General features: G+C 47.0%; 1 protein-coding gene across 1 annotated transcript in view; it reads right to left on the bottom strand.

Annotated features, from left to right (window-relative positions):
* Positions 1-26,795, bottom strand: part of prkd1 (protein kinase D1) — a 37,243-nt gene extending 10,448 nt beyond the window's left edge. Inside the window, exons 1-15 of the mRNA XM_070979084.1 lie at positions 26,675-26,795; positions 14,877-15,015; positions 9,042-9,173; positions 8,761-8,930; positions 8,027-8,050; positions 7,311-7,521; positions 6,768-6,845; positions 6,410-6,611; positions 6,201-6,324; positions 5,333-5,410; positions 4,457-4,624; positions 4,214-4,325; positions 2,757-2,809; positions 566-638; positions 1-35 (exon numbers count right to left, since the gene is read on the bottom strand). The exon at positions 1-35 is cut by the window's left edge and continues 72 nt beyond it. Coding sequence (XP_070835185.1) covers positions 1-35; positions 566-638; positions 2,757-2,809; positions 4,214-4,325; positions 4,457-4,624; positions 5,333-5,410; positions 6,201-6,324; positions 6,410-6,611; positions 6,768-6,845; positions 7,311-7,521; positions 8,027-8,050; positions 8,761-8,930; positions 9,042-9,173; positions 14,877-14,991 — 1,575 coding nt within the window. The 5' untranslated portion in view covers positions 14,992-15,015; positions 26,675-26,795. The remainder of the gene's footprint in view (positions 36-565; positions 639-2,756; positions 2,810-4,213; positions 4,326-4,456; positions 4,625-5,332; positions 5,411-6,200; positions 6,325-6,409; positions 6,612-6,767; positions 6,846-7,310; positions 7,522-8,026; positions 8,051-8,760; positions 8,931-9,041; positions 9,174-14,876; positions 15,016-26,674) is intronic.
* Positions 26,796-27,791: the final 996 nt, after the last annotated feature.

Here is a 27,791-nt window from a genome sequence, read left to right as displayed (position 1 = left end):
GATGGCGACGTCGCGGCCGGACTTCCTGTGTTTACCTGCATGGACACACACAAACATCAGCATCACGCACACATCCAGCTGTTACCAGTGCTGGAATGTAACTGAGTACATTTACTCAAGTACTGTAATGAAGTACAAATTCAAGGTACTTGTACTTTACTTGAGTATTTCCACTTAATGCAACTTAATCCTGTCGCTGAAATGTTGTACTTTTTACTCCATTACAATGTCTGACAGCTTTAGTTACTAGTTACTTTTCAGATTACAGTCTGTCCTGCCCTTCCTGTCCAGTGAAAAGCTCGTATCTCCAGATGTGTTGATGCTGAGTGTGTGTGATGAACTGAAGGATGAAGACTTCCTGTCTGGGCTTCAGCTGAACTTTGATCATCTGAAAACATCAAACTATTTGCTCATCTTACGTCTTTATTCTGAAAATGTTGCTTTCTCCTCCAAATATTTGTGACTTTTTCTCAAAATCCTCCCAGTTTGTTGTTAAAATCTCACTCGGCGTCCAGGAGAAAAAATCTGTCATTGCAGGTATAAATGAATCACAGGTGTGTTTTACCTCCATAGACGATGCCAAACTGTCCTGAACCGAGAACCTCGTCTGGGAAGATCTGATACACGGAGTTGATATCCTGAGGAACAGGACAGGAACGTAAGATTCACCCTCAGAGAGGAAACGATGCAGATCGAAAGCACGTGTTGGACAAACGAGGAGGCCTGACGAGAGTTTTGGGGAGAAGAGGTCAGAGGTCAGAGGTCAGAGGGAGCAGGTCTACGAGGTGGAAACGCAGCGAATGGTTTCCTGTGATCGAGGCCACTTTGAACCAAAGAACTGCCTTTTAAAGCGACGCTGGAAACACACCTGAAGCTCAGGTTCTGACCGTCACACCTTTCGGCCTGCCGGCGTCCTCTGACGGAGGACGGTGAGGCCGCGGACGGAGCCGCATCCACCCGTCCCCGGTGGACTTTGCGCAGGCTGCTGTGCGCCTCCTTCAGTGCACCTCCTCGGCGTCAGTGATCCGCCACAGCTTTGACACCAAAGCTGCTAAATATTTTCTCCTTGTCTGCAATCACGTCTCCCTTCTCTCCCCTGTTAGCTGACAGCCTAATATCACACCTCGAGCAAAGAGGACAGAAATACAATATTATAAACCTTCCTCCCCGAGCCCGCTGCCTAATTACCATCCGTCGCCATGGAAACCGTATGGCTGAGTGAGTAATCACAGTAATCTCCATTCGAGGTGCTCGAGGACGTGCTCACCTTGGAGACGGTGAGGTGGAAACGGGACTCCATGTTCTCACATTTGCATGAGTTTGCAGAGTGTTTGAGGCGAATCGGCCGAACGTCTGAGGCACGAAGCAGGAAGTGGACGACAAACTGCGTTTTAACTCCACGCCAGCATCGGCATGAAGGTCCTGCATCTGTAACTCATCCTCCACCAGGAAAGACGCTTTACTCCCTGAAACCTTCGAACCATCAAACGAATCCTTTGATATTTTCCTAAAACTGCAGCCTGGAGTCAGATACTGCAGTACAAGAGCTCCAGAGTACTAATACTCAAACTTACATCTGATCAGCCTCTAAATACGATCCGCTGTCACAGATTAAACGCACCACCTACATATTAACAGATCAATAACACATATTGATCTGTTAATGATCAATGCTTTTACTTTTGATACTTTAAGTACATGTTTGTTATTCTTCTGTACTTTTACTTTACTGAAGTTTTGAAAGCAGAACTTGTAAAGGACTTTCTGCACTGTATACTCGAGTGCTGCTGCTTTTATGTAAATAATTCATTTAAATAAATCTGAACATTTCTTTCCTCACTGAAGTTTGTCCTGACAGAGTCCATCGATCAATGAGTGGATTGACAGGAAACCATCGATCACCTGTTGTTCAAATGGTTTATTGATCTCTGCTGTGGAATCATGTGATGTTTGATCTTCTCTGATGTCTGATTGGCTGCTTCTCCTCTCAATGATCTGATGTGTCTGTCATCACTTTGGGCTCATCGTGACCACATTTCTCACTGTTTTCACAAAGTTTCCAAACCAATCGATCAATCGATCGATTAGTTTCTATTTTCCTGATTATATTTCTATACTTTTTACTGAAGGAACATTTTCTTTCACTTGTAGCAGCGTATTTTTATACTGTGGTATTAAAACCTTTTAAGGAAAGGATATAAATACTTCCTCCACCTCACAAATATGACAAATATCACTGTATATTTTTAGGTGGGTATGTAAATCCCTGTGCTGGAGAGAGACGGCAGATGGCAGAAATGGTTATACCTGCAAATACATACCCACTGTGTGCGTGTGTACGTGTGTGTGTGCGTGTGTGTGTGTGTGTGTGTGTGTATGTGCGTGTGTGTGTGTGTGTGTGTGTGTATGTGCGTGTGTGTGTGTGTGTGTGCGTGTGTATGTGCGTGTGTGTGTGTGTGTGTGTATGTGCGTGTGTGTGTGCGTGTGTGTGTGTATGTGCGTGTGTGTGTGTGTGTGTGCGTGTGTGTGTGCGTGTGTGCGCGCGTGTGTGTGTGTGTATGTGCGTGTGTGTGTGCGTGTGTGTGTGTGTGTGTATGTGCGTGTGTGTGTGCGTGTGTGTGTGCGTGTGCGTGTGTGTGTGCGTGTGTGTGTGCGTGTGTGTGCGCGCGTGTGTGTGTGTGTGTATGTGCGTGTGTGTGTGCGTGTGTGTGTGTGTGTGTGCGTGTGCGTGTGTGTGTGTGCGTGTGTTTTCTCACCACATTCTCCTGAATCTGGCAGTTGGAGACAGAGATGCTGATGGAAATCTCCTCTGTTGATGAGACACAAACATGATCAGAGTTCAAACTGTTAAAGAAACTCACACAATCAATGATATCAGCTCCGACGCGTGACACTCGTCTTATTTCAGAGCAGAGAATCGTGCAGATTAATTAAACTGACCTTTAAAAAACTGTTTTGGGTGACAATCCTGCTCCCAGAGCTTCTGTGAAAGCGTCTGAAGCTGTATATTTACTCTGTGTGAGCGGTGTATTTACTGTGCGTCTCGTAATAAATGTTAGGAATGTGAAGCCTTCTGGCAGCGGAGACGCTGTATTATTTCAGTGCACGCTCCCCACAGGTGAACACGCAGAGTCAGAGAAGGCACTGGGACCACAGTGAAGTGTTAGTCATGATCAGTTTGACGTCAGCGGAGGTCTGAAATATCTCTGATGGGCTTCGTGTGGGCGTCGACGGCGCTGAGAGTCTGCAGGAGTATTCAGCAGCAACATGAGCGTTAATACCTGAGCTGGAAGTTTCTGCTTTCACAGGCGGAATAATGTAAGGATGACATTTACGTCTCCTTCCAGGTAGATCCTCTGCCGTAGTGACGGCTGCCATGAAGGTGAAATAACCTCTTGACATCCAGTTTCCCCTCGACGGGCTCAGAGGCCGATAAAACCCTGCTAAACGTCTGACAGTCTATTGTGTGCCACGTTGTTCCAGCTCTCCACTGACGTTTATGGCGTTTCCTTGACTTTTATGGTAGCACTGCTTGATCAAACGTGAATATTTTAGACGTCTTGTGCATTATTTAACACACATTTGCACAAAGCTCAGCCCGATAAATTTGGTGTGCTTGAAAACTTGGAGATCTTCATGTGAGCTGCGACTGAGGCTGAAAATGTCATTTTCTGAGGACACATGTAAAGGTCTGTGCTGTAACAGAGACCAGTTTGACGGGTAACTGAAGGTCCTGCAGGTTCACACACCTGTTTATCACCATGAGCCTCCTGCTGTGAGGCTTCAAACTGTAAAGTATAAAAAGATAGAGCTACACAAACATGTCCAAAAGGGGGCTCATGCTATCAGGATCCTGATATAGACTCGGGTGTCGTCTGCATAGTGATTAAAAGCAACGTCGTGCTCACTAACGTGACCCCTCATCAACCATCCAGACTGAAAAGTAGTGGATCCAGAATTAAGCCTTGTGGCACTCTGTGGGTATATGGACTGCTTTGACTGCAGTGAGAAGGTTTTAATCGAGACAATGAAGCTCTGACTTGAAAGGTAGGACTGAAACTAGTTTGGGGTTTAGCTTCAGACCCCGACTCGCTTTCACAAGCTGTCAAAGTGAAGCGGGATCAAGAAAACAGGTCAGTGCAGTCTGAGTGAATGTTGTGCTTGTGTATGATCCATGAAATTTAACCTAAAATTAACTGAACTGGTGTCTTACTGTGTCCGCTGTGGTGAGAGCTGTGGGATATTCCCGTGGACACGGCCGGCATCAGAGCGTGCTGGATGGCCATCTCCCACATCCGAGCCACATCCTGGCCGACCCCGCTGACCTGAAACCAGTGAAACCAGTCATCAGTGATTGACTCTGCATGTGCTCGGTGGGTTGTCTCAGAGCCGGACTCTCTGGATGTGGTCACAGAGACGAGGACGCTGTCTTTGAATGCAGCATCATGTTATTCACCAGAATGCTGCTGCCCGTCACAGATGGTTCAGCTCGGTGCAGGTTCTCTCCGATGTAGTAAACCAGCGACGCCGTGGCGATCTCAAAGCAGTGAGGATTGGCTCCATCAGGAAGCAGAGAGAAAGTCTGAGCCGGCTCCAGAGACAAGATCTCTGACAGAGGGATCTCCTGCCGGGACAAGAGCGACGGAGGATGAGGAGCAAACACCAGCACTCTCTCAGAAAGGCAACAACACAGCCCTTTTATTTCCATTTCCTCTGCATGGATCATCATCTAGTGATGCTGATGTTCTACATGTATTTGGTGCTGACCCATCCTCTAGTCGGGGGCTCATCAAAGAAATGGACATGTATGCGCTGGGCCCGGGCTTTAGCTTCAACCTTATTTGCATCGTTGTTAGCATTATATCCCGTATGTAGCCATCAGGACCCTATTCAGCCATGAACCTCAGGGAGTTCATTAGCTGACCAGCTACAGCTGATTAAATCTGCATCTCTGGCTGGAAACGAGAAGCTGCTTTTGTCTTCTGTCTAAAACCAAGAACCCATCGTTTGAAAAGCTCAAAGGAATTTAGCTTTCTTATTGTTAACGACTGAACAGCTGTAGAACAGAAAGACTGACGTGTAGAAACTGTGAGTCAACTGTCCCTGTCTGTCCCTGACAGTACGTCTCTGTGGAGACGCACTTTGCAGTACAAACATCTACTTCTCCTGAAACTCTGCTATGAGACAGACATCACGTCAAAACGCTGACATCGGTTTGAGGACGGACTCTCTGAGGATGTTAGTGGAGGTGCGTTAAAGAGATCTGCTCAGAGTTCAACAACAGTCTGAACTGAAGAGGAAGTCTCACCCAACGAAGACGAAAATGTCTCACCTTATAGTATTTACTTCCTGTGTCGTTCTGAAACAGCGTGATGCATTTACTGTCCAGCCGCCAGTAATGTCTCTTCCTCTGAAACGCAGAGATGGAGAGGAGGAAGAAGAGGAGGAGGAGAAGACATGAGAAGTCAGATGAGACAGTAGGAGAAAGAGGAAGGAGAGCAGCAGCACCTCGCACAGAAAAACGGATTTTATGACACGTTTGTTGAGGAAAACTCATGAAAGTCTCAGGTCAGTCAGAAAGATCCGCAGCAGCACAAAAACCAGCAGAAATAAAGAAAGAAAGAGAGAATCATCATCAAACTTCTCCCCTCTGTGCGGCGCTCTTCAGCCCCCTGAGGCCGAAATGAGTATTACAACAACAAACAACTAAAAAATGATCCTGACAAACAAACAAACAAACAAACAAACAAATAATCACCTGACAAATTTTTCTCATCCTGTTTCTCCAAATCATGAACTCAGCAGAGAAAACCACTGAGATCAGATTCAGAAAGTTTTTGTCTCACTTGACCTCTGTGGGCTTCCGTATGACTTTGTCCATTAATGTCATACTTCAATATGAATAATAGGCCCAATTTTCATCACATCTACTTAACTGCCACATTTGTTCACATTCACAGATGATTTTCACCAAAACTAAAAACAACCTGAAATTCATTTTTATTTAAAGTGTTTGAGGTTTGTCGGGTAGACAGACAGACAGGTGGACGAGAAGACAGACAGACAGACAGACAGACAGACAGACAGACAGACAGACAGACAGACAGACAGACAGGTGGACGAGAAGACAGACAGACAGACAGACAGACAGACAGACAGACAGACAGACAGACAGACAGACAGACAGACAGGTGGAGTACCAGGGTGTCCTTGCTGGTGTAGTGGACCATCCAGCCCTCCTTCATCACGTTGCTGCTCTTCCTCTTGGTGTGTTTGACGGACTGAACGACTCGCATCAGAGGGATGTTGTTACTGGTGGACGGGCTGCCGGGGGCGGGACAAAGCACAATCTATCACCCATGTTCTTGTGTGTGTGTGTGTGTGTGTGTCTGTGTGTGTATTTCTGTACCTGATGGCCCGGTTGGACTCATCCAGGTCGGGGTCGTGCAGGTCACACAGATCACTGGGCCCCGCCTCCAGCAGGAGACCCCCCTCTGATGTCAGCGCTTCATCCATGTCATCCAATAGGCCGCCACCTCTGTCGACATCATGGTCATCAAGGCAACCCTCCACCATGACGGCGTCTGACTCCGCCCCCGGGCTCAGGAGCTCTGCAGTTCAAAGGGACGGACAGAAGTCAACGAGGTTCTTCATGCGTGCAGGGGTGTGTGTGTGTGTGTGTGTGTGTGTGTGTGTGTGTGTGTGTGTGTGTGTGTGTGTGTGTGCGTGTGTGTGTGTGTGTGTAGGGCTCAGGTGAGGAAACTTGCCTCCATTTTTGGAAACTTCTCCCAGGCAGTTGTTCGGCACTTTGGGAGCACATCGTTTATGACAGTTAAATCTGCAGTCTGAGGTAGAAAGGAGGAGGGAGAGCAGCCATCAGGTCGTTCATCCGAAGAGGAGGACGCACACGTCCACCCGAGTCAGATTCTCTTCAGCGGGCCAGTGAATCCGCTGAAAGACAGTCTGATCGCGTTTCTTTCACTCGCGGCGTCATATCACACAATGTGTTTTACAAAATCAGCACACAAGTGAAGTGAAAGGATGGAGAACCTCGTCTGAACGGTTCTCCTCCTCCAGCTCGACTTCAGCATCGTCTAATATGAAAGATATTTCTGAGCTCTAAGCTTCTGAACCAGAAAGAGTGAAATGATTTAACATCATCATCAAAATTCCCTGAATTTTCAGCTGCACTGCTAAGATGAGCCATCAGGACGCTGTTCGCTCTGTCCGACACTTTGACGAAGGTGAGCGTGCAGCATGCAGGCGATGGCAGCAGAGCTGTGGTGCAGAGTAAAAGCAGGAGATCTCACCTTTACACTGCAGCCCCTGCCTGAAGAGGCCTTTCAGCAGCTTCTTGCAGTGCTGGCAGACGGTGGGTCGGGTGTACGAGTGGATCAGGAAGGTGTGAGGGACCTTAACCTTGGACAGTAAGATCTTGTCCAGTTCGATGGGACGGCCGATGTACGACTGGGAGCTGGAGCGCCGCTCTCTGCCTGGGAAGTAATCCAACTGACTCTTCTGCTGTGAGGAGAGGTGGAGCAGTCAGACATCACCGGACGAATTCACCCAAAAGAGCAGATTTGCTGGAGTAGATTCATTTACAACACACTTGAACTATCACTGAGGCTCAGAACAGGTTCCAGGTGATGCTTGATTACCTGAGGAAATGGCAGGTAAACAATCAGCTGCAGGCCGACATTCATTTTCCGCCGTGATTACATGTCAGGTGGAAAAATTGTTCTCAGATGAACTGAAGAAAAATTAAACTATTTCCAGCCTTTAAACCCAAAATCTCAAATCACTACGACAAAAAATATCTTTCTTATTTCTTTAGTTTAGAAACAAGTTTGAATCGAGCCTCTGATAGATTCATGATAAAAACTATAACTACTGAACAGACCAGTGGGCAACACGACGAACTAAAGCTGAACTATAATGGAGGAAATAAAATCTAATCATCTGATTAGAAATCCCATGTGTGTAATAATCCTCAGAGTGTCATGACGGACAGACGTGGAGGACTTACCTCCATGCTGGGACTGACTGGAGACTGGACGGAGACAACAAAAGACAGGAAAAAGAACGCAGGTCATTCACATTAGCATGCTTAGCTTGCTTAATACCTGGAGCAGTGAACTAACCCAGAAGTACTTGGTACAACACGTGTACTAGTGGATCAACCACAGCTAATCCCGCGTGCTACGATATCACAGGCTAACGTTAGCAGGTCTGTCTGGCTCTTCATCACTTCAACACCCCGATGACCTCAAATCTCTTTCATCAGTTAACCCTCATTTTCAAAGTCTTCTGTCTAAAGGAAAATACTTTGTTTTAAACATACTGCTGAGTACGTTTCTCTACAGGAAGCATCCAAACACAGGAAGGGCAGAACAAAGTAAAAGTATGTACATTCCTCCTCACACCTTCTCTAAGTATGACGGCTAACTAGCTCAGCATTGTGCCTTTACTTCCATGTCGTCTTTGTGGATCAAAAGAACAGACTTTAACCTTGGACCCGTTAGCTTTAGCCTCCATCTTGTAGCATGACACATTAATCATCACCACCAACAAATAAAGTGCATAATTAAGAACCTTTTTTGATTTTTGCTTCTGTCAGGCTAACGTTAATTAGCTTTGTTGCGCTAATAAAACCTGCTATCTACAAACTTCAGTCACTTCTGTCCGATCTGGTGCAGTTCAGCTGGAGGCTGCAGATGGATCTGTACACTATATACTGAGCCTGAGCTCCAGTCTACTGACCAGTAAAGCTTCGTCCGTGTAGTGAGGGGGTGAGGGCTCAGCAGAGAGGGGGCGGCCCATGTTCACCAGCCCCCCAGTCAGTGAGACGTTGGACGAGCGACGCCTCCTCACTCCACTGCAGTTATTGGGGATCTTAAAGGCGCATCGCTTGTGATAGTTCAGGCCGCAGCCTGGACAGAAAGACAGACAACAGCATCATTCATGGACCAGTGTCTCACTCGTGAACAGAAATGTCTTTGTTGGGCTTCATAAGCAGAAAAACGACATTGGAAAGTTCGTACCTTCACATTTGAGTCCCTGGCGTACGAGTCCCCACAGCATCTCTCCACAGTGGTCGCAGAAGGCCGGAGCTCGGTACGAGTGAACGAACAGACAGTGTGGACGGATCTGGAAGTCCTCCACTGTGGCTGAAGCTGCAGACAGTTAAAAGACACCAGGGGACAAGACAACTCAGCAACCAGAAGACCAAGAAAGCGGTGAAATGAGGGGAAATGTTCAAGTGTAGATGCTGGAAGGAGCTCAAATGTCATGTGTGAACAGAAATCAGTATATTATATCAAAGGTGATCGGTTACCTCAAAGTTAGTGAAACAAACAAGAAAACCAGAGCAAAGGAAAACAGGACGATTCCACCGAAACAACAGTGGAGTTTTCCACACTTTGACGCAGAGCTGACAGACCCGTCACAGACTCTGAAGACATTTTTCTGTTTTAAATCATCTCGGAGACGAGCAGCAGCTGATCTGGGGTGACTGGGCCGGCCGCCATCATGGCCATCTGAGCCTCAACCCTCTCCAGCTGTTTTCACAAAAACCCAGCAGGGTGTTCCTGCAGCACCGAGAACTCCCGCTGACGCAACCACGACGCCGAGGAGGGCGTCGAGCGTCCTGCGTGAGCATGGCGGAAAAACGATCAGCTCAGTTCTGCTCAAAGTGTTCAAATGTTGAATCTTCTGGAATGCATTCGTACATGAAGCTGAGGCACCCGCACATACGCTTCAAGTCCTTTCACTGCTCGGACATGAACTGAAACTCTAAAGGACCTGAGTCACACTGAATGACTCGGCTGAAAAACAGCACCTGGTTTCAGGTGAGACAGCTCTCAGTCGAGCTGGGACAGTTTGGGATCAACACCTTTCTGATTGGTGAGCATCTGTTTTTCTGCGCACAGCCTCAAACTGGTGACATCACTGACGTTTGGAGCAGGTTGACGGGTTTTGGATGCAAAGTGCTGCATTTTGTTACGTTTGTTTACCTGTTCAGGTATCAGTGCTGAAGTTTGAAGGATGGATGATTTGAGAAGTTAAAGATGTCTTTTTGTAAAACCCTTTTGTAAATTTGACGAGAAAACGCTGCATGTTGGCTGAGGACGCTCCGGCACGGCAGACCTGCACAGGTGTCTTCACTCACTGTGCCTGATTAGACCTCCTGTGAGGACTGAGTGGGGGTGCACAGACCGGTCCTCATTAACATTTCCCCTCACACTCTGTCTGCTTTGTTGCACCTGTTCAGCCTGGAAAACTCGCACCTTCATCCTTCTTATTGGAACATGCAGACACACAATTCTCAGAATAGATGAAGTCGAGCCGAGCAGGTTTAATCAGTGAGAACATCAGTGTGGCTTTGCACCAAACACAAGCAGAGGAACAGGCTTCGTCTGCCACAGTGACACTGTGACTGCAGTCAGGTGATGAAGAACGTCTGAACGAGGTCACCCGTCTGAGCAGACGTTCAATGCCACTTTTAAACTGTTTGTTTGAGCTACTTCACAACAAACTTGAGTGGTTCTTGAACGCTGTAGAGAAGCATTTTGGCTAATGTTCGCGTACTTTCAGACAGAGCCCAGATGTTTTATTTTGGTCTGGTGTCCAAGCAAACAGCAGGAAATGGCGCTGGGGACTATTTTCAGCGGCGGATGAATCCACATTTGGTTCACGTGAGCTCACTGATGTGTTTTAATGGAGGTCAATGGCTCAGAGGGAGAAGATCTATCAGCTGTGATACACTGAACTGTTAGCGGTTAGCAGTTAGCGTGAGGTTTGTTGACAGGAAGAAAAATGTAGAATATATCCAGTTATCCTTTAACGAGCCAGAGATGGAGAGAGAGAGGGGAGGGCGAGGGACACAACGACAAAGAGTAATGAATGGGTTGTTAGCGGGTATTTTGTAAATGTTTTGGAGGTATGAGAGGCTCTTAGCGGGCGCAGATGGACCGAGTGTTTGTTTGGTTGGCCAGCAGGCTTGGCAAGGCATGATGGGTAGTTTGAGATATCGTTTTCTCTCTCTCTCTGCATGCATTCCCAAATCTCTCTCGCTGTTTGGTTTTCTTTTTCACACACATACACACACACGCACACACACACACACACACACACACACACACACACACACACACACACACACACACACACACACACTCGCCCTGTGCTGTGGTCCTCCAGTAGAATACTGCTCTGATTAGACATTCTGCTGCAGGAAATTACCTCCATTTATTCAAATTATTGTTTATGCCTTTTGTTTGGAGGGCCAACATACGTTTGGAAGTCTGAACAAGCTCCCAAACTGTTATTATATGCTTCAGAAAATGACTTGTGTGTGTGTGTGTGTGTGTGTGTGTGTGCGTGCGTGCGTGTGCGTGTGTGTGAGGGTATCCTAGGTAGTCCTTGTCTGAATATAAACGCCTGTGTTTATGTGTGTGTTCTCTGTGGTGGAATTAGGAGTGTTAAGGAGCGCTCGCTGCTGGCTTGTTAACCCGCAACCACAAAACAAACACTGCGGGTGGAGAAGCTGAGAACCAGCAGCGGTGGAACAGTCGGGTTCTAATAATTAGATTTGTGTTTTAGTTGATTAGCTCGACAACTGTGTGCAACGGCAGACTAAACTTTAATTATGAGACATCAACGTTCAGCAGCTGGCTGACACACCGAGCCCGGAGGTCAGAGGTCGAACGTTTAGCTCAGTCAGGTTTAAAGCTGAACATTTCAGCTGACTCATCAGGATCAGGATCAGGATCAGGACCAGGATCAGGATCAGGATCAGGATCAGGACCAGGATCAAGATCAGGATCAGGATCAGGACCAGGACCAGGATCAGGATCAGGACCAGGATCAGGATCAGGATCAGGATCAGGACCAGGATCAGGATCAGGATCAGGACCAGGATCAGGATCATTTCTATACGTCAGCAAACAGATCGCTGAGCTCCTGAAGACTCTTTCCTTCCTCCACATGATCACCAACCACAAAGTATCAGCCATGTTTTCATCTTTTATGTCACCTGGTGCTACTGGTCAGCGTGTCACTGTTAGCATGGAAACACTGGTCAGTGTGTCACTGTTAGCATGGAAGCACTGGTCAGTGTGTCACTGTTAGCATGGAAGCACTGGTCAGCGTGTCACTGTTAGCATGGAAGCACTGGTCAGGAAGCGACAGGAAGTCCTTCGTGTCCTCAGAGTTGAAGACGGCTGTACTCGTAGTCTTGTGGGGGTGAAGGGTCGTAACCACTGAATTTGGGGTTTAATTCACCTGAGCGTTGAACTTCGGTTGACTTGCGGCGTCCATGTTTGTTTGGTTTTCAGCACGTCAGGTTTTATTAAGCACCGAATCAGATATTCACGGCGTTGATTAAAAAATTCACTTTCACAGTTGTAATAACAGTTTGGATTTTAGGAAAACACCATTTAACTGTAATTATGGATCATGGGTGTTTACCTGGATGCTCGTACGTGTCCTTGATTTGTTTTGTTCTGTATTTTTCTGCATTTAATTTATTTCCTATTTGCTGGTTATTGAATTTGAATGTTTGTCTCCAAGACAAACTTTAATGAAGACGATAAGTCAGAGAATCGGTGCGGCGGAGTCCCGTCATCCTCGGGCTTCACTGGGATTTAAACCACCGTCAGCAGCATGTGAGCTGATTAAAAAACAGGAGGTTTGTCAAGCAGCTCCCCGGCTGAAATCACAGCCAATAAAACCTGTCGGCATGAGTGTTTTGGGAATTATCAGGATGTTTTTTTACAGGTCGTTTGTGACCAATCAGCTCGCTTGGCTGGAGCTGCCTGTTACACCGCACAAAGTCAATTTCCTGTTTGTTTCCTCCACACTTGGAGCTGTCGCTGGGACTGGCAGAAAGCTGTTAACGAAAGTGTTTTTAACCGAGTGTCAGCAGGAGGAGGAGGAGGAGGAGGAGAGAAGGTAGAGGAGGTGAATGATGGGGGATGAAGAGGAAGGAAGGAGTCATGAAAGAGGTGACGGCTGTAAATGAGGTGGAAAATAATCAGGACGGAGTCGAGGATGAGGAGGAAAGGAAGAAGGAGCGTGGTGGGGGGGTGAAAGGAGTCGGAACATCGTGTCCCACTGCAGGAGTGTAAGTACACATCTCAGAGGAGCATGAGGTGATGAAGAGGGACGAGGAGAAAAGGTGGAGGAAGAGGAACAAAAAGAAGATAAACAAAGAGACGAAGAAGAGGGACAAAAATAGATGTGAGTAAAACTGAAGACGAGGAGAAGAAGAAGAACATCTGCAGCTGCTTTCAGTGCTTACACCTCCAATGACACTTCGACAGCATTCAGCGCTCATGGCTCGACACCTCCACTGCTCTCAGCTCCTTTTTCTCTTCAGCTCCTTCAGCTTTAATTCCTCCTTCTGCTTCAGAGCTTCTGTTTCAACTCGACGCTGAAACTTCATTCAGTCATCGTGCTTCAAATGACTCTTCAACTCCGTTCACACGTTCACTTCACACGGCTTCAACTTCATCGGCCGCTGCTTGAATTATATGTGCCAGTTAAATGACGCTTCAGGTCCTTTCAGCACTTCAAATCGAACCGATGCTTCAACACCTTTGAGCTCTCACGCCTCAGCTGACACTTTCAGTTTTTCACTTCATTGCTTGTTTAATGGCGACGTCTCGTTTGTTTAAATTTCAGCCAGCACTTCTACTCCTTTCAGTCCTTGTCCTTAAAGTGACTCTTCAAATCCTCGAACTTCAGATGACACTTCAACGTCTTTAACGGCTTAAAATCCGTCTCTCGCTTACATTTCTGCCAGTGCTTCTGTTTCTGTCCACTTCAGCTCCTTTCAGCAGTTGAACTTTAACTAGAACTGAATAAAATCCAAGCATGCATCATAAATAGACACAATGAACACACACTGGAAATACACACAGAAACACATTTATTAGAACAAATGCAGACGGCCATTATGCAAATGTAGACACACACAGGCGCGCACGCACACACACACACACACACAGCGTACTGGGAGGTGACAGGAAATGAAGAAGCAGCAGCTATCAGACCGTTAGCGTAGCGTAGCGTAGCTCGGCGTGAACACCTGAGTCCTGAGCTGGACGGCGGCCAGACAGACAGACGGACACACGAGACCTTTACCAAACACATCTGGACTCTTTCAGGTGTTTTACTCTTTTTTCGTGGGATTTGTTCAGTGGTGGAAGAAGTAAAAGTAGTGAAAAAAATACTGTTAGACGAGTAAAAGTCCTGCACTCCTTAGTAAAAAAGCAATTTCTTAGTAAAAGTACACATGTGCAGTACAGGCTCTGTCACACTTTGCTTATAAAAACAGGAAGTATCATAGTATCTGCTTCTTCTTCTACTGAACATAATCCAGATGTTTCTGTCTTTTTTGATGTAGCTGTGATATCATATCACATATATCATATCACAGCTATATCCCGTCTTCACTGCTGTGGTTTATTGTTCACTGTGTAAATTACTTTATCTTTATGTGTCTCTATATGAATCTTTACGACTGTTTGCTCAATCTGGCTACATGCTGAACTACATTTAGCTGAGCTGGCTCTCACTGCATACAGAGACCATAAAGCTGAACTAATCAGAAGTCTAAATTTGATGATTGTCCTTTATGGCTGACTGATGGTTCCTGTACTCTGAAAGCCTCATTCAGACTGTTTTCATGTCTCCGGGTGAGGTGAGGTTACTTTAACGTCGATCTGCAGGATTTGTCAGATCTGACTTGGAAAAAGAGGATTTTCTGGACGATGAGTTGTCTAAATGTACTTCAGGAGCGGTTTATTTCACGCTCACGTGGCGGCGGGTCGTGTCAATGAGCCGACGTCGTCTCCCCGCCCGGCCTCCGTTACCTGACAGCACCGCCTCCACCAGGTCGCCCTCCTGGATCTGAGAGGCCGAGCGCAGCAGCTGCAGCATGTTCTCCGAGCTCTGGTCATGGCGGAACAGCAGGATCTTCTCGTACATCCCGTAGAAAACACACTCCGGTATCTGAAACACAGAACGGAGCCGTGAGAAGACGGAACGGACTGTTTTATCCGACGAAGCTCCAGCTCTGCTTTAAATGTTCTGCTTCAGTTTACTACATTACCCATGAGCCTCAGCTGCTGCTGATACAGACAAGAAGCCAGTTGGAGGACTGAATGACAGGTGACTCAAACACTCATTAGAGTATTTCTATTATGTGATACTTCGTACTTCTACCAAACTACATCTCACAGGCTGATATCGTACTTTTTGTACAACATCAGTACTCATTAATTACTTTTTTAGACAAATATGACAAACTAAGAAAGTACTACACTGAAGTACTACACTGTTTAGTTGTGGCTCCTCGTCGTGTTCCAGTCTCTGACATTTAACGCTTCTCATTGGTCTGGTGACCCTTTGGTGACCCCTGAGCCACAGGTCGGACCCCACTGGACTGAACTACCTAACTGTATATGAATATTAGTATAGAATCATGTATCAGAGAGAGGTGACAGTTACTTTCACTGTTGATACTTCAAGTACATGTAGCTGATGATACTTTGTACTTTTACTGAAGTACAGATCAGAGTACTTCTTCCACCGCTCAGCACAGAGCTCCATATCATCCAACACTGAACTGAATCAATCAGGTTTCGGCAAAGAGCATTTAGAGCTCTGTGATTGGATGTTTGTGGCTGAAGTGCATTGTGGGAGTTGTAGTTGACTTTCACTCTTTTTCTGGATGAATTTCCACTTTGTTCAACACGATTTTGGATTTTTGTGTCTCATATTTTGGCGTCACCTGTGCATCCAGTCCAGACTGGAGGAACAAACACAACGACCCGTTGTACTTTTACTGTAAACACAGCCGCCGTGTGAGTATTAATACACACTGAATGTGCTCTTTAATTATGGTTGTGCCAATAAAGCAAATGTGAGAAAGCAAAAGAGAGAGAGAAGGAAAAGAGAAACGAGGAGGTTTGTTCTTCATCAGCAGATGAATAAATCATTCAAATGATCATCAGGAGGTGACGGACAGAATAATCTAACAGAATAAATGAATACAGAAACACTCATGTGGTACATTTACAGACAGTGACCAATGACGAAGCAGGAAAACGTGTTCATGTCGTGAGCTTCAGCTTCAACGATCCAATCAAATGATGGAGTGATGACGAAGAAGCTGAAGGTCTTTTACATTATCTGGAAATTCATCACATTCACAGGATCCGCTTCGGTTTGTTACATTATTCATCGTCCTCTAACATTCAGGTATGACTGTTCTGGACACGTGGATTCATCAGGTGAGGAAGAAACCAGCTCGAGCTGAGCAGCCTGATCTGAGATCAGGGTTTTAAGTTTAATCAGTCAGGTTCAGACCACAAGGACAAAAGCACAAGAGCATGCACGCGCACACACACACACACACACACACACGCAGTGGAGAGGAACCACAGGAAGTTAAAGCTCGCCGTTATGTTAAAAATCGATGAGGCGTCACTGAAACGAGCGACACAACGGCAGAGCACCGCTGAGACTGCTATCGACCACACACACACACACACACACACACACACACACACACACACACACAACATCAACGAAACATACAAACAAACATTAACATGAAACACACACGAAGGAAAAAGTGTTTCACTACGATGAATATTCCAATTACTAGTAGTATTAATAGTAATTTTACTGCGTTTGCAGTTGTAGTAGTAACAACAGGTTCCCAACCTCTGGACCGTGGACCAGTTCTGGGCCTCAGAACATTTGCTTACAGAGCGGGAGGAAACGATTTAGCAACAAACAGTTTAACAATAATGAGATAACGTTAAAGGTAACGTCTGTGGTAATTATCCATGAAACTGGCAGGTCTGATGTGTTCTTCCTCTTTGTCACATGTCCAACAACAACAACAACAACAACAACAACAACAACAACAACAACATCATCCTGATGCTGAATTAAGGAGGCCGTCAGTTTGTCTTCAGCACCCTCCAACAGGACGTGAGGAGTGTGTGTGAGGCTGTGTGTGTGTTCAGTGCAGGGCTGGACGCAGCAGGCAGTTAGCCTAGCTTAGCACAAAGATGGAGCAGGGGAAGCAGAGGAAATGACACAATCTCTGGTCTCATAGTGGAACTAGTTGCTGACAAACAGCAGCGTATCCATCCACCCAGTGCTTCCACAGGTCTGGTTTTGGTGGATATTGGCAGATATGACGTTTGAGCAGTGACAGGAAGACTTTCAGCACGTTAATCCTTCTAAAAACTCAGCCGCCATCTTTCCTCCGTAGCTCTCCAGCTAGCTAGCAGCTACATCCATGAAAAACAGACACAAATCAAGTGATGGAGGAAGCAGATGATATGACGAAGAGGAGGGGACTCTTCACTTTTCATGCTCTCATCCATTAGACCTTCACCTCTCTCTCTCTCTCTCTCTCTCTCTCTCTCTCTCTCTCTCACAGTCCATCTGTGAGCGGTAGTCTCTCGCCCTTCTTCCTCTTTAGTGCCTCATCTCTCTCTCTGCTTCTCAATAAGATCCTCAACAATACACTTCATAGATACATCTTTGTGTGTGTGTGTGTGTGTGTGTGCGTGTGTGTGCATGAGTGTGCATGTGTGGTGTCACCATAGCAGCAGTGCTCGTCTTGTTGTCATGGCAGCAGGAACTCAAGGCTGGTTCCTCCTCCTCCTCCTCCTCCTTCGTCTCTTTCTCCTCAGTTCGATACCTCCTGTACTGAACGTACTGTATATCAAACTGCAGCTCCCTATCTGAACCTGCAAGGCATTGTGGGTGTTGGAGTCTTGGTAAAAACTCATTTCTCATCAAAGTGTGAACTGAATGATTGACAGGTCCTGATGTCACTTCCTGTGTCTTCATGCCCTTTTTGCCTCCGTAACGTGTCTTCCAGTGTACAGAAAACATGTCAAACGGACCTCTGGGTGTTTATGTTCATGCAGATTTCACTTCTGATGATTTCACATGTTTAAACTTAACATTTCAGAAAACTTTCGTACAAAAAATGATTTTCTAAATGAAACTAATCAGCTTCATGCTGACACCTGTGTCATCTGTGCCGTCGGCCTGATCATCAGAGCCGACTTCCTGTCGCAGAGTGAGGGTCTTTTGCTTTGTTCGGTATTTAAACCTCTTATCATCCCTGTACGATCAGCCTGAGCGCCTCTTCAGAGCAGACAAAAAGTGAACTGAGCCGTCCTTGAACCGTTTGGAGCACATTCATGGTTTCATCTCTTGTAACTCTCTGAACTTTTATCCCAGCAGTCAGAATCACAGTCAGAGCTGCTGCAGTGAGTCTGAACACACCAAAGAAGGTTTTTATCTCTGCGTCAGTATTTATTTCCAAATGGACGCCTGCTGATGGCGATGCCTGGGACCTACAGGCTAAGGCTTAGACGAGTCCAGATTCAGTACAAACTGATAACAACACGACAGGAAACAAGCATTTTACACGTTTCAGACCATTTATTACATTTATCTACATCAGTGATCCTCAACTGGCAGGTCGAGACCCAAAACTGCGGCCAAAAAAACCAAAAAGTTACTTAAAAAAAGCCTGTGCTTTTATTTTGAAAGGGTTTTTTTGCTGTCATTAAGGGCTGATTGAGGGTCCAGACCAGCTGAGAACCACTGATGTAGATAAACCTCTATGTTTACATTCAGGTAATCTATATTTAGGCCAGTTTTAGATTCAGGATATCTACACTCACATTTAGGCTCATATCGAGGACATTTACTGTATTTAACATTTCAAACCCAGACTCATTTCCTCTGCGATTAAACTGTCAGATTTCCTTCAGCTTGTTGATTCTCATCAGTTCATTGATAAACTTTGCTTCTTGCCTTGTTCTCAGCGCAGCTGCAGCGGCTCCACGTTCACCTTCAACACGCTAAAAGTCCACACTGTCCACAATGAAACGCATTGAATGTTTAATGCAGCAGTTTTCTGAACTTTTGCAGTTGATGCCATTTTCAAAATAAAAGACGGAGTGAACTGAAGGCTTTTCTCAGCAGACATGTTGACGTGTGATGGATGACATTAATATCAGCTGGATCCAGATGAGCCACCTCTGCCAGGTCCTGCTGGCTCTCTGGCACGTCTCGCTGTGTCTCGCTGTGTCTCGCTGTGTCTCGCTGTGTCTTGCTGCAGTGAACGCAGCACAGCTGTAGCTTTAATGTGTGAAACAGGCTTTAGAAACACTTGTTGGATTTACAGCATCTGCACCTGATCTCTGCTGCCTCACAGGAAGTGCGTGTATTTACCCGATCAGACTCTGAGCACAGCGAAGACAAACGTGTCTCATTGACAGACAGGAAGACACCGTCCCTGCAGCTAAAAGCCTCCGTCCACTCATGAAGGCCTCCTCCTGTCAGACCCGCAGATGTGTTTTTCAGACTTTACAGACGAAGCACAAACAGAATCGTCCAACCAAAATCATCCAAACTGCAGTGATGAGAGAGAGCTGTCACCATGACAACGGGACATGCTGCATGATGCCATTTAGAAAGGTGTGTGTGTGTGTGTGTGTGTGTGTGTGTGTGTGTGTGTGTGTGTGTGTGTGTGATCAGCATTACTTAGTGACATCAGCAGTGACAGCAGCAGATACCGTTATATCTGTGTGTGTGTGTGTGTGTGTGTGCGTGTGTGTGTGCGTGTGCGTGTGCGTGTGACTCAGAGGCTGACAAAGACAAATGTGTGTCCTCTGCGTTCATGAAGTATTAACCTGAGACAGAGCAAGACACCTGTAGGACAGTTACAACCTACGTGTAGGACTACTTCTTACAGGGAGTCTCAGAGTACTTGTACTTTCCTCTGAGTATTTCCACTTCATGCTACTTCATGCTAGATTGTGAATCCAGTGAAACTCCAGCGATGACGGACAGCGGAGCTGTGACACCGTCCAGCTGTCCTCAAACAGCTGCTCGCTGCAGGCAAACTGGGCGAAACAGAGCATCTGCTTGGACTATTTTCAGCGGCGGATGAATCCACATGTGGTGCTGCAGTGAGTGTGTGTGTGTGTGTGTGTGTGTGTGTGTGTGTGTGTGTGTGTGTGTGTGTGTGTGTGTGTGTTCATGGTGATGAAGGAACAACAGTGAGGCTCATTGATGTGTTTTAATGGAGATCAATGGCTCAGAGGAGGAAGATCTACCAGCTGTGACACACACACACACACACACACACACTGAACTGTTAGCGGTTAGCAGTTAGCATTCACTGTTTGAGTGTTGACGAGAATAAAAATCTAAAACATCTTTAAGGAGAAAGGAAACGTAGCCGGAGCGACGTGAAGAGAGGGAGAACGAGATGAAGGAGAGATGAATAAAGAGACATGAATGATGGACAGAGAGGAGATGAAAGAGAGAGAACAATGACACACATCTGTCCTCCTCTGCTTCATTCATCCTGTGTGTGCGCGCGCGCGTGTGTCTCATAATGGCCCTCAAAAGGACACTTCACAGCCGCAATCATCATCAGTTGCCAGGCAACAAGAAGAAACCGCTACCAACAGAAACACAGCACACACAGCCTTATTATTACTGTGGCAGAGGTGTGTGTGTGTGTGTGTGTGTGTGTGTGTGTGTGTGTGTGTGTGTGTGTGTGTGTGTGTGTGTGTGTGTGTGTGTGTGATGTTCACTGACGGCTGCAGTGTTGGACAGTCTTTCTTTACCTCCAGAGACCCTGGAAACAAACTCTCTGTTGTCGCAGATGCTGCTCAGCGTTCGGCTCAGATTTAGTCTTTTGATTAGAAACTGGTTTTAGTCTCAATTTTAGTCTTTGACGCGGAGGCCTGCAGTTACCATGGTTACTGCTGCTGTTCCGTCAAGGTTAATGGGAAAGGTGTGCTCACCTGTTCACACACAGACTGACTCTCCTCAGCGAGTCCTCCTCCTGTCATAATTATTATCATAATTATTAACATTAACTCTGTTGTTTCACCTAACGTTAGCGTTAGCATTAGCATTAGCCAGCTGTGTGCATGTTTTCACAGTTTGTCTGTTTTGTTGCTGCCTTCTGTCAAACTCTTTTACATGAACTTTAGATGAATTCAGCCTGTGAATCTGTTTTTCCTCCCAGAGGCGCTAACGTTAGCTAATGGCGACGGATACAGAGAAGCAGCAGGTCGAATCAGCCTCGGAGTCAGAGACATTTTGGGATGACGGAGGAATCGGCTGCATTGAGCCCGGTGAGTTTCTCCACTTTATGCCACTTTATGCTTTTATTCCACTTCAGCTCGTTTAAGTATTTCACTTTCGCTCTGAAACATAAACTACCAAACAGCCTGTGAACCAGCTCCACGTCCAGCGGGCAAAAATCTGATTACACCCGAATGCATCAGTAATTACACTGGAGTTTAAACCAGTGACGCACTCAGGTTTTCAGTGTTTTTACTTTTGATACTTGAAGTACGTTTCGCTGATAATACTCACACACTTGTACTTGAGTAGTGTTTTCCGTGCAGGGCTTTTGCTTGTTATGCAGTATTTTCACATTTTCACACACTTCAGTCAAAGATCTGAACGCTGTAACACTATTATTTCCTAAAATCAGACCTCGTCCAGCTCTGATCCTGCCTGCAGAGTCCTGTCTCACTCCTCTCTCTCCTGTGCGGAGGATCACGAAGCTGAAGGTCACTGAGATGGGCCCCCGCACTGAGTCTCAGTCCCTGGATCCCTGGACTCCTCCAGGCCAATCACAGATCCTCATTCAGCTCGCTGACAGAAAATCAAGTTTAAAGACTTCACAGCCCGAATCAGAGTCAGTGTTCAGCCAACAGCAAACTCCTGACCGGTCAGTTCGAACGTCACACAGCTCTGACCACAGCCGCACCAACAGCCAATGAGCAGGCAGCCCAAGTCCCAGGCCCAGCTCTGATTGGGCCTCGGATCTGTCAGTCAAATATTTGGAGGAAACAAACAAACTTTCACAGAGAAAATGTTTGTTTGAGTTTCTGAAAACCCTTAAGAACATTTATAAAAAGCCTTCACACACACACACACACACACACACACGCACGCACGCACACACGCATCTTTTATTAATAGGTTCATTTGGTGCTATTTGGAGTGTTAAGTGGTGTGTGTTTGGATGGTGTCACACTGGTTTGGTGTGTGAACAGGTGTACAGGTGACCTGCTGTACGTTATATTCCTCTTCAGAATAAACAACAACCTGCTAACAAACACTTTAATCAACAACCTGTGCGTGTGTGTGGCGCATGGTGTCAAGGCGTTGGCGTCCTGGCTCTCAGGTTTCAGGTATGTGTGTGTGTGTGTTGCGTTCAGGTGTAAAAGTCACACATGGGAAAATGAGGTGATTTTCACCTGAAATGAGACGATTAGTGAATCTGCGCAGAGGAAAGGGACGCATCACGTCGTGAACATGTGGAGGTGCGTCTGTATATGCGTAAGAGGGAGCGTGACAACACCGATGTGCATTAATTTGTCTTTTTTTTCTCTATTTTTGGCGTGCGCTCACACTAAGGAGGCGTTTTCCACCGTTTTCTAATTCGGGGTGAACATGCTGCTTTCATGTCATGGACTTCAGAAGACTCTTCTAGTCCTGATCCAGCGCTCATCCCTCGCCAGTCCTCGCGTGATCCAATCACAGGTGAATCTGCTGAATCAGTCACAGCCAATCCCGATCTCATCCCAACCCAAACCCCTTCCAGTCTCATCCCAGTCCTGCCCCTCATCCCGATCAACCCGACTCACTTTCCCTCGCAGGCAGCTCCCATCCAGATACTGATTGTATTCCGATCCCACCCCGATCAGTCCAGAATCCTGTCTCCACTATGATCCTGTCCTACGATCAAACCCTGTCTGTCCTAATCCCTAATCCCACTCCTGTTCCCAAACCATCCAGACCCTCTCCCTGTCCCGTCCCAATCCTGTTCTGATACCATCCTGATCCTGAATCCTCTGAACCATAAGATGTTTAATCCATTCATTGAGTAAAATGATCTTGAAATGTGATTGGAAACCTGATAAATCAATAAATAGATCATCTTTTCAGGCTTACTGACGCGGAGGGGTTTGATGCTTCACATTCATAACAACGTCATTGTGAAAGAGAGAAACACAAGCTCACATTCACAAACTCCATGTGAGAAAGAGGACATCTATCACATTCATGAGGACGCTGACACTGTCTGCGCCTTTCTGTGCACTTTAATGGGGAACGCTTGGCAACAGCCTCAGTTCATGAAGCAAAAGCCAGAAAAACAGAGAAACCCCTGCAGAGCGAGCAGCGAGCGAACAAAGGCAGAATTCATGGAGCGAACGACGAGCGACGGAGCCTCAGAGTGAGTCACCACACTGAGTAACGCTGAGCAGATCGCTGATATCCAGGCTGCAGACTGTACGCTCCACACACGCAGGGAAACGCTGCTAAACACACCGCGAGCCGTCAGAGCACTGTGGTGCGTTCATGTGTTCATCTGCAGCAGAGAGCCTTTGCAGACACGGCGGCGTTTCATTTCAGAGAAAACTTTGGTGGAAATGCAGAAGAAATCTGAAAATATTACACATTCACGCTCAGCTGAGGCGGAAATATGAGTTCAATGTCGCACAAGCTGCTGCTGAGGAGCTGGAGACAGAGTGATGAGGAGGCTTCACCTTCCTCACATGAACGCAGTTTAAAAGTGAGCGAGTCCATCGTGTTCGTCGCTGTTTGAGGTCTGACTGACTGCTCTTCAGTCTTTAGCACCTCCAGCTGCTCATCAACTCTTAACATCTGCATCACAGCAGAGGATGGAAACACGCCTTAACTTGCGTTTTCTTTGCAGATTTTCTCAGAATTCTGTTAAAATTTGCTCCATGTTTCGATGCAAAACTGGCGCCTGAATCTAAATCTCACAGTGTTTCAGAATAAGCTGCAGCTTCAGCAGATGAAGCTGGACTTTAGGAGTCAGCAGAAGTCCATCAGGACGCACTTCAGATGCAGGTTTTGATTGAGTTTGTCCATCAGCTTCATCACCTGAAGAGGCTCAAGCCTGCTGTGGTGTAGCTATGACGGCTACATGCTAACACCCGACGCTTTAGCGCCCGGCAGCACATTTAGAAATCCATCTGCACATGCTATTAACACGTGATCAGCCTCTGGACACGCTGTCTGTGTAACGGCAGCAGGTCACAGGCCTGACGTGACATCAGGTCGGGCTCAGCGATGCACGAAACTTGTTAGCAGCCGCTGCTACAAAGCAACCAAAGGCATCCCCTGGCTACCGTTCAGCAGTCTTGCTAACGAGGCTAACGAGCTGGAGGAGAGCTGCGTGTCGTGCTTCTTCGTGTGTGTTGAGGGTCTCATGAGTCGAGCGGGTCACGAAGGCTAAAGCTGCGTCATTGACTGACAGCGAGTGTTACTATAGACGGCATCGCCCCCGGCACTGCACGTATCCACACGTCAGGTATTGACTGTTCCCCCTCACACACACACACACACACACACACACACACACACACACACACTGTACAGAGGAAAACATCAGCTACACATCATTGCTTTCAGCACAGACATCCCCACAGCAGACGCTGCACGAGGTGACCAGATGTCACGTTAAAACCGAACATCAGCTCGGATCCGATCAGAGGCCGAGTCTGAAAACACAAACGATGAAATAACATGAAAGTGCAGAGTTCAGCGATCGCTCACACAAATTCAGCAGAAATGGTCTGATCACACATAAGTTTGTTTATAGAACCAGAATATGGCAACAAAAAGGGGTCATTTTACATCTTTTGATTGTTTTATGTCTCTTCGTGGTCGGTCTGAGTGTCTTCGTGGTCGGTCTGAGTGTCTTCACGGTCGGTCTGAGTGTCTTCATGGTTGGTCTGAGTGTCTTCGTGGTCGGTCTGAGTGTCTTCCTGGTCGGTCTGAGTGTCTTCGTGGTCGGTCTGAGTGTCTTCGTGGTCGGTCTGAGTGTCTTCATGGATGGTCTGAGTGTCTTCGTGGTCGGTCTGAGTGTCTTCGTGGTCGGTCTGAGTGTCTTCGTGGTCGGTCTGAGTGTCTTCGTGGTCGGTCTGAGTGTCTTCGTGGTCGGTCTGAGTGTCTTCGTGGTCGGTCTGAGTGTCTTCACGGTCGGTCTGAGTGTCTTCGTGGTCGGTCTGAGTGTCTTCACGGTCGGTCTGAGTGTCTTCACGGTCGGTCTGAGTGTCTTCATGGTCGGTCTGAGTGTCTTCGTGGTCGGTCTGAGTGTCTTCACGGTCGGTCTGAGTGTCTTCACGGTCGGTCTGAGTGTCTTCACGGTCGGTCTGAGTGTCTTCATGGTCGGTCTGAGTCTCGGTGGTCATTTCGTCGTCGTCTGAGTCTCTTTGCAGTCACTTTGCTGTCGTTTGCATCTCTGTGAAGTTGTCTTGCATCTGATTTTGAGCCTCTTTGCGGTCGATTCGTAGCCATTTGGCATCTGCTTGTGCTCATTTTGTGTCACTTTGGATTTGTTTTGCATCTCTTTGTCATTTCTGATTGACTCTCTAGAAATAAATAACAGCCAGCTTAAATATCACCCTCTGACTCCTGTGGGGGCCTGTGTCATCCCTGGTCAGACCTTTGGCACTGCCCCTGAACAAAGCCTGATCTATTCAGAAACAGAGGACTTAATACACCAACACACACACACACACACACACACACACACACACACACACACACACACACACACACACACACACACACACACACACTGCTTCTACTCATGATACTGAATATCAGACAGTGTGAGTCAGTGTTGCTCCACCTAAAATCTGTTCAGTCTCTAAAGTGTTCGAGCTGGAAAAGTGACAAAATCAAACATGTCTGAGAAGCAGAATTCAGAGTAAATACGATCGATCAGAGAGAGCAAATGGAGGAGCAGCTGACAGATGAAGAACATGTAAACGTGTCGCGGTTGGTGCGACGCAGCTCCCGTCACTGTGCGAAGAGGACGATTGGCTCGTTCTACCTGCTGTGAAACAGTAACTGAACACCAGGCTGACAGACTCTGACGCTTCACCTCTGACCACACCCAACCACACCCACCAGCGATGCTGGCAGGTCAGAAATGAGCTGTGACCACGCCCAGCGGTGATGTCATGGGGTCTTGGTGCACACCTGTACATCACTGCAGCCAGGTGCGGAGTGAAACTTTAAGTTACTCCTTCATCACAAGTTTAAAAAGTGAATTTTCACCATGAGTGACTGAAAGCTGGTGCTGGAGGAGGCGTTTAAGGAGGCTGCTGTCTTTAAGCCGCTCACTTCAGATTCATCCATTTAATCTGAAATCTGGAAACCCTGCAGATTAAAGAAAGCATGCGGGGCCCAGCTGCTGGTTTTTGGCCCGGGACACCTGAGCAGGTGAATCCAGCTGTGACCTTTGTCTTCTTCAGCTAGCTGGATGTCATTTTATTTTACTTTAATTTGTTTTCTCCTCAGCGTAGCTCATATTACTGACTGTGCTTTTTTGTTCTTTGTTGTTTATAATTTTGCAGGAATGACTTTTTTTTTTTGGCAGATTGGAACCAAAGCAAACAGAAAATCTGGTCTTTATGACAGAAAACACTGAACGCGCCTTGAACGCACCAGCACTCAGCACTGAAAGCTGAAGCCGCTTTAACTTGTGTGTCATTATTAGAAGTTGTGCAGGAGTTGGGGGTGTGAGGAGGACCTGGTCCAGCTCGGTTACCTTCTGGTCCACGATGGAGCACGCCACCTCCCGGACCTGACTGAGGCTGAGCTCTGCGGCGTCCAGCAGCACCGGCTCCCGGCTCAGCCCGATCTGGATGTGGAAGGAGATCACACCGCCACATCCTCCTCCACCTCCTCCTCCTCCACCTCCTCCGCCTCCTCCTCCCCCGGTGCCGGTGTTGGTGTTGTTTGTCCCCCCTGAGAACGGGAGCGGGCTGGGCGCACGGATCAGCGGAGGCGCACTCATATGAGCCTTTTCCCCGGTGGTCTCCAACCCTGCCAGGAAACAATTAGGAGTCACGACGGTGGCGAGTGACCGCACGGGTGACTGCGCGCGGAAATCAGCGGCGGAGCGGGAGCCGACGGGTCCAGGTGGAGCAGCCAGAGGAGGGATTCAAAGCGCGGAGAGGTGCGGGATGCTCGGACTCCCCAAAGCGTGAGAAAAGCGCAAAAACAAGAGTTTCCGACAGAAACGACGACTGAAGAACTAAGTACAAGAAAAGTCAGAGAAAAGGCGCAGAAGAGAGGACAGACAGAGACAGGACGGGAGTTAGAAGAGACAAATGACTACATGACTGGACCACAGAGCAGCGTGGAAACCGGTGACAGAGCCATGGACGTCAACAGTGGCTGGAGAGGAGGAGGAGGAGGAGGAGGAGGAGGAGGAGGGAGGAGAGGAGAGAGGGAACCCTCCTGGACTGACTGATGGATGATGGACGGCTGGCGGAGAGACGTGCGGAGGCGCAGATGCTTCATCTGCAGACATTTCCTCTGTTAAAAGCTGCTCAGAGTCATGAAAGCTTCATTTTTTATTCTAACATCTGAGCTAAAGACGAAAGTTCAGAACAATAAACTGCTCAAGTGAAGCAGAGCCCCCCCCCCCCCCCCCCCCCCAGCTCAGCAGACTGGTTTTATTTATCAGGTTTGTTCAGGTAGATTCACATTCACACTTCAGCTTTATGTCCAAACATCAATGCAGACTGTGATTTGCGATATTAGGCTCCATAAATGAAACAGACTGAACAGAACAGAACTGTGCTGAATCTTATTGTTTCTATTTCTATTTTTCACCTGTTCGTTTTGTTTTGTTGGCCTGAAAGTTGAAGGGAAATGCT

Source organism: Chaetodon trifascialis, chromosome 14, assembly GCF_039877785.1.
Source record: "Chaetodon trifascialis isolate fChaTrf1 chromosome 14, fChaTrf1.hap1, whole genome shotgun sequence".
Classification (NCBI taxonomy): domain Eukaryota; kingdom Metazoa; phylum Chordata; class Actinopteri; order Chaetodontiformes; family Chaetodontidae; genus Chaetodon; species Chaetodon trifascialis.
Note: the sequence above shows the minus strand (reverse complement) of the source record. Positions and strands in the feature narration are given on the sequence as shown.